The sequence below is a fragment of the Taurulus bubalis genome, assembly GCF_910589615.1.
Source record: "Taurulus bubalis genome assembly, chromosome: 5".
NCBI lineage: Eukaryota > Metazoa > Chordata > Actinopteri > Perciformes > Cottidae > Taurulus > Taurulus bubalis.
The window spans coordinates 30,110,397-30,128,272 of NC_136593.1; the positions used below are offsets into that span (position 1 = coordinate 30,110,397).

At 43.3% G+C, this 17,876-nt stretch overlaps 1 protein-coding gene across 1 annotated transcript; it reads left to right on the forward strand.

Annotated features, from left to right (window-relative positions):
• Nucleotides 1-8,963: 8,963 nt before the first annotated feature.
• apobec2a (apolipoprotein B mRNA editing enzyme, catalytic polypeptide-like 2a) lies at nucleotides 8,964-17,514 on the forward strand (the record flags this gene model as incomplete). The annotated part of the gene is made up of 4 exons (XM_079218844.1): nucleotides 8,964-9,157; nucleotides 11,747-11,971; nucleotides 13,082-13,390; nucleotides 15,466-17,514. 3 exons carry the CDS (start codon nucleotides 8,964-8,966, stop codon nucleotides 13,383-13,385), a joined length of 723 nt encoding a protein of 240 aa, XP_079074970.1. The 3' UTR covers nucleotides 13,386-13,390; nucleotides 15,466-17,514.
• Between the last annotated feature and the right edge of the window lie 362 nt (nucleotides 17,515-17,876).

The window sequence follows — 17,876 nt, forward strand, 5'->3', positions numbered from 1 at the left end:
ATCCGGATAGGATGAATGCCAAACTATCCCGGTGCTCTAGACCTCTGCTCTAAATGGACCATCATTTACTAAATATACTGTATTAAAGAAGACAACTGAAACGTTCTTTCAGACACATATGCATATAAAAAACAATTGAAACTGAAAGTTTGATAATTGCAGAGGTGTCGACAATAGAAGTTGTGGCACACAATTTAGCCTTTCAGCTACCAGGATGCTATGTGGCACACAATGTAGCCTTTCAGCTACTATGATGCTATGTGGCACACAATGTAGCCTTTCAGCTACTATGATGCTATGTGGCACACAATGTAGCCTTTCAGCTACTATGATGCTATGTGGCACACAATGTAGCCTTTCAGCTACTATGATGCTATGTGGCACACAATGTAGCCTTTCAGCTACTATGATGCTATGTGGCACACACTGTAGCCTTTCAGCTACCAGGATGCTATGTGGCATACACTGTAGCCTTTCAGCTACCAGGATGCTATGTGGCATACACTGTAGCCTTTCAGCTAATATGATGCTATGTGGCACACACTGTAGCCTTTCAGCTACTATGATGCTATGTGGCACACACTGTAGCCTTTCAGCTACCAGGATGCTATGTGGCACACACTGTAGCCTTTCAGCTAATATGATGCTAAGTGGCACACAATGTAGCCTTTCAGCTACCAGGATGCTATGTGGCACACAATGTAGCCTTTCAGCTACTATGGTGCTATGTGGCACACACTGTAGCCGTCCAGCTACCAGGATGCTATGTAACACACATTGTAGCCTTTCAGCTACCAGGATGCTATGTGGCATACACTGTAGCCTTTCAGGTACCAGGATGCTATGTGGCACACAATGTAGCCTTTCAGCTACTATGATGCTATGTGGCACACAATGTAGCCTTTCAGCTACTATGATGCAATGTGGCACACAATGTAGCCTTTCAGCTATTATGATGCTATGTGGCACACAATGTAGCCTTTCAGCTACTATGATGCTATGTGGCACACACTGTAGCCTTTCAGCTACTATGATGCTATGTGGCACACACTATAGCCGTCCAGCTACCAGAATGCTATGTGACACACACTGTAGCCTTTCAGCTACCAGGATGCTATGTGGCATACAATGTAGCCTTTCAGCTACCAGGATGCTATGTGGCACACAATGCTACCAGGATGCTATGTGGCACACAATGCAGCCTTTCAGCTACTATGGTGCTATGTGGCACACAATGTAGCCTTTCAGCTACCAGGATGCTATGTGGCACACAATGTAGCCTTTCAGCTACCAGGATGCTATGTGGCACACAATGTAGCCTTTCAGCTACCAGGATGCTATATGGCACACAATGTAGCCTTTCAGCTACTATGATGCTATGTGGCACACAATGTAGCCTTTCAGCTACCAGGATGCTATGTGGCACACAATGTAGCCTTTCAGCTACAATGATGCTATGTGGCACACACTGTAGCTTTTCAGCTACTATGATGCAATGTGGCACACAATGTAGCCTTTCAGCTACTATGATGCTATGTGGCACACAATGTAGCCTTTCAGCTACTATGATGCTATGTGGCACACACTGTAGCCTTTCAGCTACTATGATGCTATGTGGCACACACTGTAGCCGTCCAGCTACCAGAATGCTATGTGACACACACTGTAGCCTTTCAGCTACCAGGATGCTATGTGGCATACACTGTAGCCTTTCAGCTACCAGAATGCTATGTGGCATACACTGTAGCCTTTCAGCTACCAGGATGCTATGTGACACACATTGTAGCCTTTCAGCTACCAGAATGCTATGTGGCACACCATGTAGCCTTTCAGCTACCAGGATGCTATGTGGCACACAATTTAGCCTTTCAGCTACCAGGATGCTATGTGGCACACAATGTAGCCTTTCAGCTACCAGGATGCTATGTGGCACACAATGCTACCAGGATGCTATGTGGCACACAATGCAGCCTTTCAGCTACTATGATGCTATGTGGCACACAATGTAGCCTTTCAGCTACCAGGATGCTATGTGGCACACAATGTAGCCTTTCAGCTACCAGGATGCTATGTGGCACACAATGTAGCCTTTCAGCTACCAGGATGCTATATGGCACACAATGTAGCCTTTCAGCTACTATGATGCTATGTGGCACACAATGTAGCCTTTCAGCTACCAGGATGCTATGTGGCACACAATGTAGCCTTTCAGCTACAATGATGCTATGTGGCACACACTGTAGCTTTTCAGCTACTATGATGCAATGTGGCACACAATGTAGCCTTTCAGCTACTATGATGCTATGTGGCACACAATGTAGCCTTTCAGCTACTATGATGCTATGTGGCACACACTGTAGCCTTTCAGCTACTATGATGCTATGTGGCACACACTGTAGCCGTCCAGCTACCAGAATGCTATGTGACACACACTGTAGCCTTTCAGCTACCAGGATGCTATGTGGCATACACTGTAGCCTTTCAGCTACCAGAATGCTATGTGGCATACACTGTAGCCTTTCAGCTACCAGGATGCTATGTGACACACATTGTAGCCTTTCAGCTACCAGAATGCTATGTGGCACACCATGTAGCCTTTCAGCTACCAGGATGCTATGTGGCACACAATTTAGCCTTTCAGCTACCAGGATGCTATGTGGCACACAATGTAGCCTTTCAGCTACCAGGATGCTATGTGGCACACAATGTAGCCTTTCAGCTACCAGGATGCTATGTGGCACACAATGTAGCCTTTCAGCTACCAGGATGCTATGTGGCACACAATGTAGCCTTTCAGCTACCAGGATGCTATGTGGCACACAATGTAGCCTTTCAGCTACTATGATGCTATGTGGCACACAATGTAGCCTTTCAGCTACCAGGATGCTATGTGGCACACAATGCTACCAGGATGCAATGTGGCACACAATGTAGCCTTTCAGCTACTATGATGCTATGTGGCACACAATGTAGCCTTTCAGCTACTATGATGCTATGTGGCACACACTGTAGCCTTTCAGCTACTATGATGCTATGTGGCACACACTATAGCCGTCCAGCTACCAGAATGCTATGTGACACACACTGTAGCCTTTCAGCTACCAGGATGCTATGTGGCATACAATGTAGCCTTTCAGCTACCAGGATGCTATGTGGCACACAATGTAGCCTTTCAGCTACCAGGATGCTATGTGGCACACAATGTAGCCTTTCAGCTACCAGGATGCTATGTGGCACACAATGTAGCCTTTCAGCTACTATGATGCTATGTGGCACACAATGTAGCCTTTCAGCTACTATGATGCTATGTGGCACACAATGTAGCCTTTCAGCTACCAGGATGCTATGTGGCACACAATGCTACCAGGATGCTATGTGGCACACAATGCAGCCTTTCAGCTACTATGATGCTATGTGGCACACAATGTAGCCTTTCAGCTACCAGGATGCTATGTGGCACACAATGTAGCCTTTCAGCTACCAGGATGCTATGTGGCACACAATGTAGCCTTTCAGCTACCAGGATGCTATATGGCACACAATGTAGCCTTTCAGCTACTATGATGCTATGTGGCACACAATGTAGCCTTTCAGCTACCAGGATGCTATGTGGCACACAATGTAGCCTTTCAGCTACAATGATGCTATGTGGCACACACTGTAGCTTTTCAGCTACTATGATGCAATGTGGCACACAATGTAGCCTTTCAGCTACTATGATGCTATGTGGCACACAATGTAGCCTTTCAGCTACTATGATGCTATGTGGCACACACTGTAGCCTTTCAGCTACTATGATGCTATGTGGCACACACTGTAGCCGTCCAGCTACCAGAATGCTATGTGACACACACTGTAGCCTTTCAGCTACCAGGATGCTATGTGGCATACACTGTAGCCTTTCAGCTACCAGAATGCTATGTGGCATACACTGTAGCCTTTCAGCTACCAGGATGCTATGTGACACACATTGTAGCCTTTCAGCTACCAGAATGCTATGTGGCACACCATGTAGCCTTTCAGCTACCAGGATGCTATGTGGCACACAATTTAGCCTTTCAGCTACCAGGATGCTATGTGGCACACAATGTAGCCTTTCAGCTACCAGGATGCTATGTGGCACACAATGTAGCCTTTCAGCTACCAGGATGCTATGTGGCACACAATGTAGCCTTTCAGCTACCAGGATGCTATGTGGCACACAATGTAGCCTTTCAGCTACCAGGATGCTATGTGGCACACAATGTAGCCTTTCAGCTACTATGATGCTATGTGGCACACAATGTAGCCTTTCAGCTACCAGGATGCTATGTGGCACACAATGCTACCAGGATGCTATGTGGCACACAATGTAGCCTTTCAGCTACTATGATGCTATGTGGCACACAATGTAGCCTTTCAGCTACCAGGATGCTATGTGGCACACAATGTAGCCTTTCAGCTACCAGGATGCTATGTGGCACACAATGTAGCCTTTCAGCTACCAGGATGCTATATGGCACACAATGTAGCCTTTCAGCTACTATGATGCTATGTGACACACAATGTAGCCTTTCAGCTACTATGATGCTATGTGGCACACAATGTAGCCTTTCAGCTACCAGGATGCTATGTGGCACACAATGTAGCCTTTCAGCTACCAGGATGCTATGTGGCACACAATGTAGCCTTTCAGCTACCAGGATTCTATGTGGCACACAATGTAGCCTTTCCCCTACTATGATGCTATGTAGCACACAGTGTAGCCTTTCAGCTACCAGGATGCTATGTGGAACACAATGTAGCCTTTCAGCTACCAGGATGCTATGTGGCACACAATGTAGCCTTTCAGCTACCAGGATGCTATGTGGCACACAATGTAGCCTTTCAGCTACTATGATGCTATGTGGCACACAATGTAGCCTTTCATCTACTATGATGCTATGTGGCACACAATGTAGCCTTTCAGCTACCAGGATGCTATGTGGCACAATGTAGCCTTTCAGCTACCAGGATGCTATGTGGCACACAATGTAGCCTTTCAGCTACCAGGATGCTATGTGGCACACAATGTAACCTTTCAGCTACCAGGATGCTATGTGGCACACAATGTAGCCTTTCAGCTACCAGGATGCTATGTGGCACACAATGTAGCCTTTCAGCTACTATGATGCTATGTGACACACAATGTAGCCTTTCAGCTACTATGATGCTATGTGGCACACAATGTAGCCTTTCAGCTACCAGGATGCTATGTGGCACACAATGTAGCCTTTCAGCTACCAGGATGCTATGTGGCACACAATGTAGCCTTTCAGCTACTATGATGCTATGTGGCACACAATGTAGCCTTTCAGCTACCAGGATGCTATGTGGCACACAATGTAGCCTTTCAGCTACCAGGATGCTATGTGGCACACAATGTAGCCTTTCAGCTACTATGATGCTATGTGGCACACAATGTAGCCTTTCAGCTACCAGGATGCTATGTGGCACACAATGTAGCCTTTCAGCTACCAGGATGCTATGTGGCACACAATGTAGCCTTTCAGCTACCAGGATTCTATGTGGCACACAATGTAGCCTTTCCCCTACTATGATGCTATGTAGCACACAATGTAGCCTTTCAGCTACCAGGATGCTATGTGGAACACAATGTAGCCTTTCAGCTACCAGGATGCTATGTGGCACACAATGTAGCCTTTCAGCTACTATGATGCTTTGTGGCACACAATGTAGCCTTTCATCTACTATGATGCTATGTGGCACACAATGTAGCCTTTCAGCTACCAGGATGCTATGTGGCACACAATGTAGCCTTTCAGCTACCAGGATGCTATGTGGCACACAATGTAGCCTTACAGCTACCAGGATGCTATGTGGCACACAATGTAACCTTTCAGCTACCAGGATGCTATGTGGCACACAATGTAGCCTTTCAGCTACCAGGATGCTATGTGGCACACAATGTAGCCTTTCAGCTACCAGGATGCTATGTGGCACACAATGTAGCCTTTCAGCTACTATGATGCTATGTGACACACAATGTAGCCTTTCAGCTACTATGATGCTATGTGGCACACAATGTAGCCTTTCAGCTACCAGGATGCTATGTGGCACACAATGTAGCCTTTCAGCTACCAGGATGCTATGTGGCACACAATGTAGCCTTTCAGCTACTATGATGCTATGTGGCACACAATGTAGCCTTTCAGCTACTATGATGCTATGTGGCACACAATGTAGCCTTTCAGCTACCAGGATGCTATGTGGCACACAATGTAGCCTTTCAGCTACCAGGATGCTATGTGGCACACAATGTAGCCTTTCAGCTACTATGATGCTATGTGGCACACAATGTAGCCTTTCAGCTACCAGGATGCTATGTGGCACACAATGTAGCCTTTCAGCTACCAGGATTCTATGTGGCACACAATGTAGCCTTTCCCCTACTATGATGCTATGTAGCACACAATGTAGCCTTTCAGCTACCAGGATGCTATGTGGCACACATTGTAGCCTTTCAGCTACCAGGATGCTATGTGGCACACAATGTAGCCTTTCAGCTACTATGATGCTATGTGGCACACAATGTAGCCTTTCAGCTACTATGATGCTATGTGGCACACAATGTAGCCTTTCAGCTACCAGGATGCTATGTGGCACACAATGTAGCCTTTCAGCTACCAGGATGCTATGTGGCACACAATGTAGCCTTTCAGCTACCAGGATGCTATGTGGCACACAATGTAGCCTTTCAGCTACCAGGATGCTATGTGGCACACAATGTAGCCTTTCAGCTACCAGGATGCTATGTGGCACACAATGTAGCCTTTCAGCTACTATGATGCTATGTGACACACAATGTAGCCTTTCAGCTACTATGATGCTATGTGGCACACAATGTAGCCTTTCAGCTACCAGGATGCTATGTGGCACACAATGTAGCCTTTCAGCTACCAGGATGCTATGTGGCACACAATGTAGCCTTTCAGCTACTATGATGCTATGTGGCACACAATGTAGCCTTTCAGCTACTATGATACTATGTGGCACACAATGTAGCCTTTCAGCTACCAGGATGCTATGTGGCACACAATGTAGCCTTTCAGCTACCAGGATGCTATGTGGCACACAATGTAGCCTTTCAGCTACTATGATGCTATGTGGCACACAATGTAGCCTTTCAGCTACCAGGATGCTATGTGGCACACAATGTAGCCTTTCAGCTACCAGGATGCTATGTGGCACACAATGTAGCCTTTCAGCTACCAGGATGCTATGTGGCACACAATGTAGCCTTTCAGCTACTATGATGCTATGTGACACACAATGTAGCCTTTCAGCTACTATGATGCTATGTGGCACACAATGTAGCCTTTCAGCTACCAGGATGCTATGTGGCACACAATGTAGCCTTTCAGCTACCAGGATGCTATGTGGCACACAATGTAGCCTTTCAGCTACTATGATGCTATGTGGCACACAATGTAGCCTTTCAGCTACTATGATGCTATGTGGCACACAATGTAGCCTTTCAGCTACCAGGATGCTATGTGGCACACAATGTAGCCTTTCAGCTACCAGGATGCTATGTGGCACACAATGTAGCCTTTCAGCTACTATGATGCTATGTGGCACACAATGTAGCCTTTCAGCTACCAGGATGCTATGTGGCACACAATGTAGCCTTTCAGCTACCAGGATGCTATGTGGCACACAATGTAGCCTTTCAGCTACCAGGATGCTATGTGGCACACAATGTAGCCTTTCAGGTAATATGATGCTAAGTGGCACACAATGTAGCCTTTCAGCTACTATGATGCTATGTGGCACACAATGTAGCCTTTCAGCTACCAGGATGCTATGTGGCACACAATGTAGCCTTTCAGCTACCAGGATGCTATGTGGCACACAATGTAGCCTTTCAGCTAATATGATGCTATGTGGCACACAATGTAGCCTTTCAGCTACCAGGATGCTATGTGGCACACAATGTAGCTTATGGCGGGAGTCGTCCTGAAACCAAGGTTTCTACATCTTACACTGTTTCTTTTTTAAATAAATCTTCTACAGCAATCTAACAGTGATCCTTCTAATGAGAATACCACATGTGGATCAAGCTAGCCTTTTCTTGGCCAGCTGGCCCCTATACTGACCCCATTATTCAGTCCAGCCTGTGCAGTTACATATCTGAGATACAAACACATATTCTTCCATCATCCAAGCTGTCAGACAACCCTTATTGACCTGTATTATATCATGTTATCCAGAATAACTGTATGCAGCTTATTTCCCACATGGCAGACGTGTGTCTTGTGTATCAGTAGACAAAATCAGCTGCAGCCTGTCTAAATGCAGATGAACGCAGACTCCCCACCCTCAGGGTCTTTAAATAGACCTGCTTAGTCTGTTAGCTGCAGCTGCCTGTGTGTATCTACCACGGTTTGACCCATGTGAGCCTTTAAAGGCCAGTGCCAATTTGCCATTTTTAGATTTAAGATGCTTATAGACAGAACTGTATGCTGAGTTTTAATACAGTATTCTTAAATCTTACACATTATGTGCCAAAAAAACTATAAATGGTCAGGTGTTCCCTTTCTGAAAGCCTGTCACCCATCAGTTGATGCTATCAGAATAAAACATTTGGTTGGATAGCTGCAACTAAAAGCTTTGCAGTTTTGTTGCTGGTTTTATTATATCTGGATACCGTTTTTTTTACAGTGTTCATATCAGCCTGATTTATGGACAAATCTCTGAAGTGCATGGTTTGATCCTAGCATTCCTCTCTCGCTCCCCCGTTAGCTCCTTGCCCCCTCTAGTCCTCCACTCCTCCCCCTCACTTGGTCTCCTATCTTTCTGCTTGTCTTCTGGTTAGTCTGTTTAGTTTTTAGTTGCAGGTCTTCTTTCGTTCCCTCCTGTCTTTATTACATGTTGTCTTTTCCACTTTCATTCTTTACGAACTAGACAATCATACTTTCACCATGGCTGACAAAGGTCGTCCGCAAATGAAAAGAAAAGGGAGAAAAGAAGAAGTGTCTGCTGAAAAGACCAAGGATGTACAGACAGTGAAGAATGAAGGAGAGCGAGCGCTGGATAACGGAGAGGCCCCTTCAGCCTCCAATGGAGATCTACAGGTTGAGCCAATGGAACTACCTCCATTTGAAATCATCCAAGGGTAGGTTCAAATCAACAAGTGTGGCTCCTGAAACAGTTTAATAGACTGTGCTTTATTTACATTTAAGATCTGTGACATAATGAACATGAGAAAAAATCAGCAAAGTACACAAACTGATAATGTGATAACCCAATGAAAAGTCTACAATGACGGAGAAGGTTGTTTATGTCTATAACATACATACAAATGTAGATTAAAACCAACCTCAAACTTTAATGTGTATTCTACTCAGCTCACTTACAAACATTTCGCTTTGACTCGGCAAAGCAGCTTCACGAGATGCTTTGGTGTTGAGAAAAATCCTGGTTCAATCGAGTATGCATTATTTATGTTTAGTAGAGTGACTAATATGAGAGTGTTCTATGTTTTTACTGAGCTGCTTCTATTGGAAAGATTCCTGTTTGGTATTATTTTTGCAGTTTTGTCACCAATTTCAATTGGTAGATTAATATGGGAAGTCTTTATCGCTTCAATGTACTCTCCACAACCTGCTATCGTCATAATACATGTCATCTTTTGCATATATTGTGCATTTTGAGTGACAGTTGTTGCATGTTGAGGTCAACACGTGCCACATGTCTAACATTTTTCTAATTCGGTTATTTGTAAATTCAACTTAATTACAGTAAAAGAAAAACACTACCAGATGCCACTTCCTTCTGTTTTTAGACTGCAGAATGCATGAGGGTGTGAAACTGTACAGTATGCCGCTCTGTGCTCAGTCTGTGTTGCTGGAGGGTGACCTACTTTTACTTCTCAGGAAAGTTTGGCCAGTGTGACCAACATGGAAACGTTCTCGATAGATTGAGCCATTTTTCCAACAAATTTAGCGACCCTTATTCAGACCTTTGGGGGGAAAGCGAGCAGGAATGAGTGATCTACTCTACAGTCTGAAATGCAGAAGAGGCTAAAACTAAAACATCTGCAAATGAAAGCTCACCGGGTTTAATTTAAGTGTTTACTTTGCATTTACTTTGACAGTCTGTTGTGTTACAAACACGAGAAAACATTCACGCATGTTACGTTTTTAGTAAAAAAAAAAAATCTTCACAGGCTTTCATCTAAAATAGTAGTCAGAGATCCTCTCAACATTCTAGGTTCAGGCCCTGCTAAATGACATGACGCCGCCGCTGCTCTACGCATGGAATACCGTCTAACCCGTGTACGGGTTATGGTCAAGCAAGTTCCAGGTCGACTCAACCGGTGTCCGGCAAGTACCCTCGTGAAGGAGCGAGGGCCCGACCAATGCTGCCTGCAGCTTTAACTTTCTTTTACAATGCATCTCCTGCAATTTTTTCACGAACCTCACTTAACTACAGCCGATTTTTAGAGGAGGGCTTATATATTATTAAATGACTTATCATGATATATTTCCAACTACTGGTACTCGCGTTAGGGGGTAAGTTCTCGTAAGAAATTCAGTGTTTAGGATATTTGGTAGAATATCAGGATATAAGCTTAATAGAAGTAAATATATATTGTTCCCAATTATTGTTCAGACAACAATCTTTTGGAAAAGTACCCTGTAAAGTTTAATACAGTTTATATACAAAGGATTACATGTTGATCTATGCAAGATTCTTAAAATCTTTCAAACAAACAAACAAGAGCTGCAGAGATGGTCCCATATGTTCATATCACTAGCAAGCTGAATTCATATAGAATTAAAATGATCATGCTCTTGAAATGAATAGTTCCATATCAATGTATTCCATTACACATACATTTTTACTTAAAAAATTGGCAGCATAGATAACATTTTTATTGGATCAAAAAAAAGAATAAACAGAATAAGAAATGAACTCTTGCAGAGAACCAAAATCAGCAGGAGGGATGGGGTTGCCAAATTATGAGCTTTAATATTGGGCATGTAATATCATGATGATGGCCTGCTGGCTACAAAATAACTTCCTTCAGTGCTAAACATAGAAGGGGCCCCCTCCTCCGCCGAGGCGATGCTACTCTCAGCCCGAGCCACTGGAAACGCTGCCTCATTACTTTGATGTTTCTCAAAGCTCAAGATTTGGTCTCAGGTCCGAAAATATTATGAATGGCAGGCTGGTTCTCTCCAAAGTCCTCAATACGGTATTTGTTGATTGGTTCGAAAAAAATAGTTTCATAGCCATATTTATGTATACGGTATTTCCATTATTTGAGCAGTTACAAAGTAAAACAAACAAAATGTGAAATAACTGCAAATAATATAAAAAACTTTGTTAAACAGAGTAATCCATCCAATCCTAACTCCACAAAGCTCTTCAATAGCAGCACACTGTCCGAAACAATAAAGTGTGTGCACTTCCATCTGCTGTGGTATCATTAGTGGCCCGACCGGCCAGGGTATGAAACGGGCAATAAAGGTCTTGAGAAAAGGGTTGGTCAGCGCAGTCCTTGAGCATGCATCCATAACTGGACACCTCCAATATTATGCTGTTTGCTCCAACAGAACACAGGACTATCTGTGGACAGACACACACACTGCCAATAAGGTCATGAGATTGGTCCTGTTTGAGATAATAATGTTTGGTTTTGCATCATGTCAGAATATTAAACTACCAATGTTTCTTGTATTTATTCTGTTGCACACAGGGACCGGATTGATCCTTTTGCCTTTAAGTTCCAGTTCAAGAACGTGGAATACTCTTCTGGACGCAACAAGACCTTCCTGTGCTACCTGGTGGATGAAGGGAACACAGCTGATGGGCTGCAAAGGGGCTACCTGGAGGATGAGCACACAGGGCCTCACGCTGAGGAGGCCTTCTTCCTGCAGTGCCTCCTGAACTACGACCCTGCCCTCAGATACACAGTCACCTGGTACATACCTCTCTTAAACTGTCAGATGGTATGTGGCATAGGAAATGGAGCTTATAAAAAGATGATTTATTTTCAGTCAGGACAATAGTTTCCGTGTTTTTTACATGATCATTTTGAAAGTTTTGTCACTTGCACTCGTATAGACGTTTGTATGTTCTGAAGTTTAAATATACTTCTCCACAACCTTCTGTAAGCTTTATACTGACACATGTCAAATTTTACTATGATATGAAATACGCAATACCCATTTGTAGTTATTATAGCCAGACAAAGTTCCCATATTATATTATTTGTCCGTTGTAATACATACAGCACTCTCGATTGCAATTTAGAGCTTAATAATGAATCAATGCAACTTCAAATTAAGGTTTTTTATTTTGTATTTTAACAAATGTTTTATGTTGGCATGCCAGCAACTCAACAATCAATCAAAATAAGATAAAATAAGATGATCCTTTATTAGTCCTGCAGTGGGTAAATTGCAGGATTACAGCAGCAGTGCACACAAGAGACACATAGTAAATAAATACATAAAAAAAGTAATATAAACAAACAGTAAAGAAAAATAATCCACAATAGCAATTTATATATACAGACAGATTAAAAAGTATTTATATTGCACCATTTAAAAGTAATTAAAGTGATTGAAGTGTCATTAAGTGATTTTGTGATCTACTGAGAGCTCAGCTGGTTGTGCAGCCTGACAGCAGCAGGAAGGAAGGACTTGAGGTTCCTCTCCTTCACACAGCGGGGAGGAATCAGCCGGTGGCTGAAGGAGCTGCAGAGGGTCCTGCATGGGGTGGGGGGTGTTGGTCTTCAGGGATGAGAGATTGTCATCATCCAATGGAATTGCATCATTCCTCTGACTCTACAGAAATAGAAACTCATGTGAGGAGTCAAAGTCACGGCTGAGTCATAAATACTTTTTTCTCATGTAAAATTGGTGGATTGCTCCTTTAGCAACACACTTGTACACACAAATGAAAAGTTATATGTGCATGAAATAAATCATATTTGGAAATGATGATGCTATTAATGCACTGATAGTCAGAGATATGTGAAATTGTTTTGTGAAATCAAAAACCTTTCCCTCCATTCTGCTCATTTCAGGTATGTGTCTTCCAGTCCATGCTCTGCCTGTGCAGCAAAGATAGCTGAAGTGTTGAAGGCCCGGTCAAACATCAAGCTGAGCATCTTTTCTGCGCGCCTGTTTGAGTGGGAAGAAACAGAAATCCAGGCCGGACTGAAGGCGCTGCACGCTGCCGGCTGCAAACTCAGGGTGATGAAGCCTCTGGACTTCTCCTACACCTGGGAGACATTTGTGGAGAACGAGGAAGAACCTCTGAACCTGTGGGAGGACTGCAAAGAAAACTATGAGTACTACCAGGAGAAGCTGGCAGACATCCTCCAGTGACCGCAGTAAGTGATGGTGATAGTAGAGATGAGGCCAAGAGGCTAAAGAGGCAACAAAGGTCCAAATCGTGGGATCACATGGTCATCTTACCCAGGGGGCAATACACACTCCAATGCTCTTCTCCTTACTCTACTTCATGCTTGATCATTATTGTGGAAAGCAGTTTGTGGGTTATTGTCTCACAAAAATGTCCTCAAACTGTAGACTGACACAAAAAGAATAGTCAATCATCACTTGTGACCCATAGAGGCGTATGGTTGGTCTGTATCTCCAGAGACCCGGTCCTCCTGTGTTCCGGGCTCATCTGGACCTCAGCAAAGAGCGTGTGAAGCCCATGTTGGGTTGTCAGCTGATGGTAGCTGCTTTGTGTGTTATAGAATATAACCATTCATGAACATTTACAGAACGAACATAGGGGTTTATTTAAATGTGTGGGAGCAGTTTCAATCACAGATTTGGTGGACATGGCCTTCCACCTCGAGGCATTGTCTCCCAAGGGCTTGAAGGATGACTTCTTAGTGCGATGTGATGAGATGATTTTTCAGATACTTAGTTTGTACTCATCTTAAATGAATGAATTGTATGGTCTTTTTTGCTGTATATCAACTTAATTAGCTTCTTCATATCCTTTATATGTGTTTTTCTCTCGCTCTCTAATCCCATCTTTATTTTTCTTGTCAAAGGTCACATATTTTAAACACTTATCTTATCTTTCTTTTGACATGCATTTTGAGCTCCATATCCCATATATATATATATATATATATATATATATATATATATATATATATATATATATATATATGTGTTTCAAATTGATATTGTCGACCTATGGTGCCAAGACGTGATTATATATGATACATACTTGATTAGTTGAGTAACAACTCATCAAAAACAGAGCTTGGTCAGTGGCTTCAGACTATGACCCCTCAAATAAATCTCCCTTTTCACAGGATGTTAGATTTAGTAAGAGTTCGTAAAAGAATGCTTGAGAATGCGTAATGACTCACGTGACTTTAACTTCACATGGGACATGAACTGCTGTCTTCTGGGTGAAAGCCCTGAGTTTCCTTCCTCCTCAAACATGAACCACAGCCAGCAGTGAGCTGTGGTTCTCCTTGTGTGCTCTAGAGAATGAAGTGATCCGGTGTGATTGAGGGGATACTCAGGCACTCAAAGACAGAAAACATGCACTGGTAGATATTCAGAGCATGAGATTAGCTGCCTCCACGTTCTGCTTTCTGGTAAAGAAGAAGAAGAACAGACAGGATGTAGTTGAATAATAACTAAGAGAGTTAGTCAGTCAGCTGTAGGAGGGAGTCACAGGAACCAGACACCATTGAGACTTAAAGATGTTCTCAAAGTCCCTGGTAAATAAGGAGCATGTTGATGGACCACACAGGAACCTTTATCAAACGTACTGCGCTCCTAGCAGATCTCTAGAGCCATGTCCTGGTTCGTTGGGACGGAGTTTGGTCTTAAGAACGTCTCGGATCCAAGAGTTTGGACGGTGAAGGGTTAGGGTCAGTACTGGTGTTTAGTGCTCTTTGGGATTGTTTAGGGGTTAGGGTCAGGGTTAGGGTCAGTACTGGTGTTTAGTGCTCTTTGGGATTGTTTAGGGGTTAGGGTCAGGGTTAGGGTCAGTACTGGTGTTTAGTGCTCTTTGGGATTGTTTAGGGGTTAGGGTCAGGGTTAGGGTCAGTACTGGTGTTTAGTGCTCTTTGGGATTGTTTAGGGGTTAGGGTCAGGGTTAGGGTCAGTACTGGTGTTTAGTGCTCTTTGGGATTGTTTAATGTTTAATTGACTTCCTTTCTTAGCAGAAAACAAATAGTAGAATGAGGTGAGGGAGATGATCATTAAAGTATACTCAAGAATGTGTGAAAGCATGAATAATATTCAAAAATGAAAAGCATGAACACTTCTTAGAACATTTAGATTATTGAAGGTGCTCTTTTCTCTTTTAATGATAATGATGGAATCTGCTTTTTCTGAGAAATAATATAATTCAATATTTACATGAATGAAGTATTGTAATACAGTGTTTTTTTTAACTCATAACTCTCTCTCTTTGTTGAAACAGGAATCCGGTTGGGAATGGTCACACCCTCAATCAACATCATCACTTCAGATGACCCATGTTGACATTATTATTGTTGTTGATGATTGATAGTGCATAAGCATCTGTGAGAGCAGAAGAGCTCAGTGTGTACGAGTGTGTTTCCTTTGTATGTTTATCAATGCTGAGTCAGATGGTCTGTGCCGTGGTGAACTCTGATGATTCTGGGATCGTCCAGGTTCCTGAACCACGACGCAGGGTTTGGGGTTATTGAGGTAACTTCAATGTTTTGTTGTGACATCACTGGACATTATCACCTGCTCACAGCCGGGACACGCCCATCTGCTCGCTCATGTGCAACAGTTCAACAACCATTCACACTAATTCAGCAGAAAGCAAGAGAGATACAAGCGGAAACACAGCAAGGCCACTGACAGCCTTCCTCCAATCATATTCCACTCTTTCCTCCCGGATCGCTCCAGAAACATCTCCATCAGCCAGTATCATCCATCAGCCATCATCCTCCATTAGCCATCATCCTCCATCAGCCATCATCCTCCATCAGCCATCATCCTCCATTAGCCATCATCCTCCATCAGCCATCATCCTCCATCAGCCATCATCCTCCATCAGCCATCATCCTCCATCAGCCATCATCCTCCATCAGCCATCATCCTCCATCAGCCAGTATCATCCATCAGCCATCATCCTCCATCAGCCATCATCCTCCATCAGCCATCATCCTCCATTAGCCATCATCCTCCAGCCAGCAGTACAACACGGACTGGATTCACCGAAATCAGAATACCACGAGCGCCTCTCTCATTTCTTCCTTTGGTTTTTCACGGTTGAACTGAACTTCATTAAATTGTCCTCTTTTTTAGCAAAGGAATTTAGCTGGATTAAAAAGAAAACTAAAACTGACACAAGGTGACCGATCTTTAACGCCAGGAGAGAGACCGGGCTGGCACCCCAGCCCAATAATACAATAAAACAAACAGAAGGTCAAACTGTCACACGTGTATGACAAGGTGTTCACCGCTTTGCATTACTTTGCTCTGGTTACACTTATGTATGCTGTGGCTGATTATACATTATGGAAGGAAACATTTGTTTTGTTCACACCGGCAGCGTTGCATTGAAAGAATAAGACTAAAATATCGTAACACATGCCATAATCCTTCATCTAAGCAGCACATTACCTGAAGAATGCTCCACTCAAGATGAAGCAGTGAAATCATAACTCTATTCATCTCAACACATTCAGACGTCTTCATTTACTTTCAGCCTGAATTACGTGTTCAGCATACGTATTTTCTCAATATTTGTAAAAAGTGCTGCTCTGCTGACAGCAGACTTGTCCATGTTTGCGATTGGTCAGATGTTGCAAGCACCGCCCCTTTATGTGAGCTGCTCACAGCCAGATGGAGCATCTCTGGGTGGGTTTACTGAGTTGATAACCAGCTCTGGAGGGCCGTGCAGCGGGAACATGGGTTAGTTAGTCTGGTTCGTTAAACCGGGTAACCAGCTGATTTCCTGCTTATGTTGAACTGGCTTCTACGTTTAGTTTAGTTTTTTTGCCAATGTTTTGCACAAAGTGATTTTATAGTATTAGATTATTTCCAATTCAAAGAGGTTAATGGCAAAATAAAAAAGGAAGCCAGGCTCAGTTCATATTCAGCATATGTGATTAGAATATAGTTCCTGTCAACATGGTATGACACAATGTCCAACACGTTCAACTATGTCAAAGTCTGACTTACTGGGTCTGGTATACATCGTGTTGACACTGAGCAAAGTGATGGGTCTTCTGCTCACTACTGTCTGCATGATGTGGTCAAACAAAATGTTGATTTGTTGGAGAACATTTGACTGACTCAACAAGAAAAAGGCGTTATAATTTAATTTGTTTGTAGTGCACATTCCCAAATAATTATTACATTAATTCTAACTTCCAGAATCCAACAAACACACATTAGTGGGTTCTGGGGCCTCCGGGACTCCACACTTGAGATCATAATGTTTCTTAAGAATACATCATCTGCTTTGTTCTTTCAGAAATAAACTAATTCTATTAGCGCATTGCTTTTTCTTCTGTTCACGCTCCACAACATAGCAGCAGATCTGTCAGTCGTTAAGCAGCCGACCAAATCAGTCACAGCCTTGCCAGTCTTTTTCTTCATACTCATCATTCTGCGCCAGACTCTCTAGGATCGGATGTTAGTGATTTAAAACAACATTTACCAGAGAGGTGAAAGGTCAGCCGAAAGGGGTCATTGCTCCGCCACCTACGTTATGACTCGTTATGAAACTTCCAGGGGTTTAAAATGCAGCTGAGTGCTAAACTGGACCTGATTGTTCTGTCAGAGAGACTCAGCTGAGCTGTGGCTGCATTGCACATGAAACAGACATATGGTTTCCTAAAGCAGTGATTG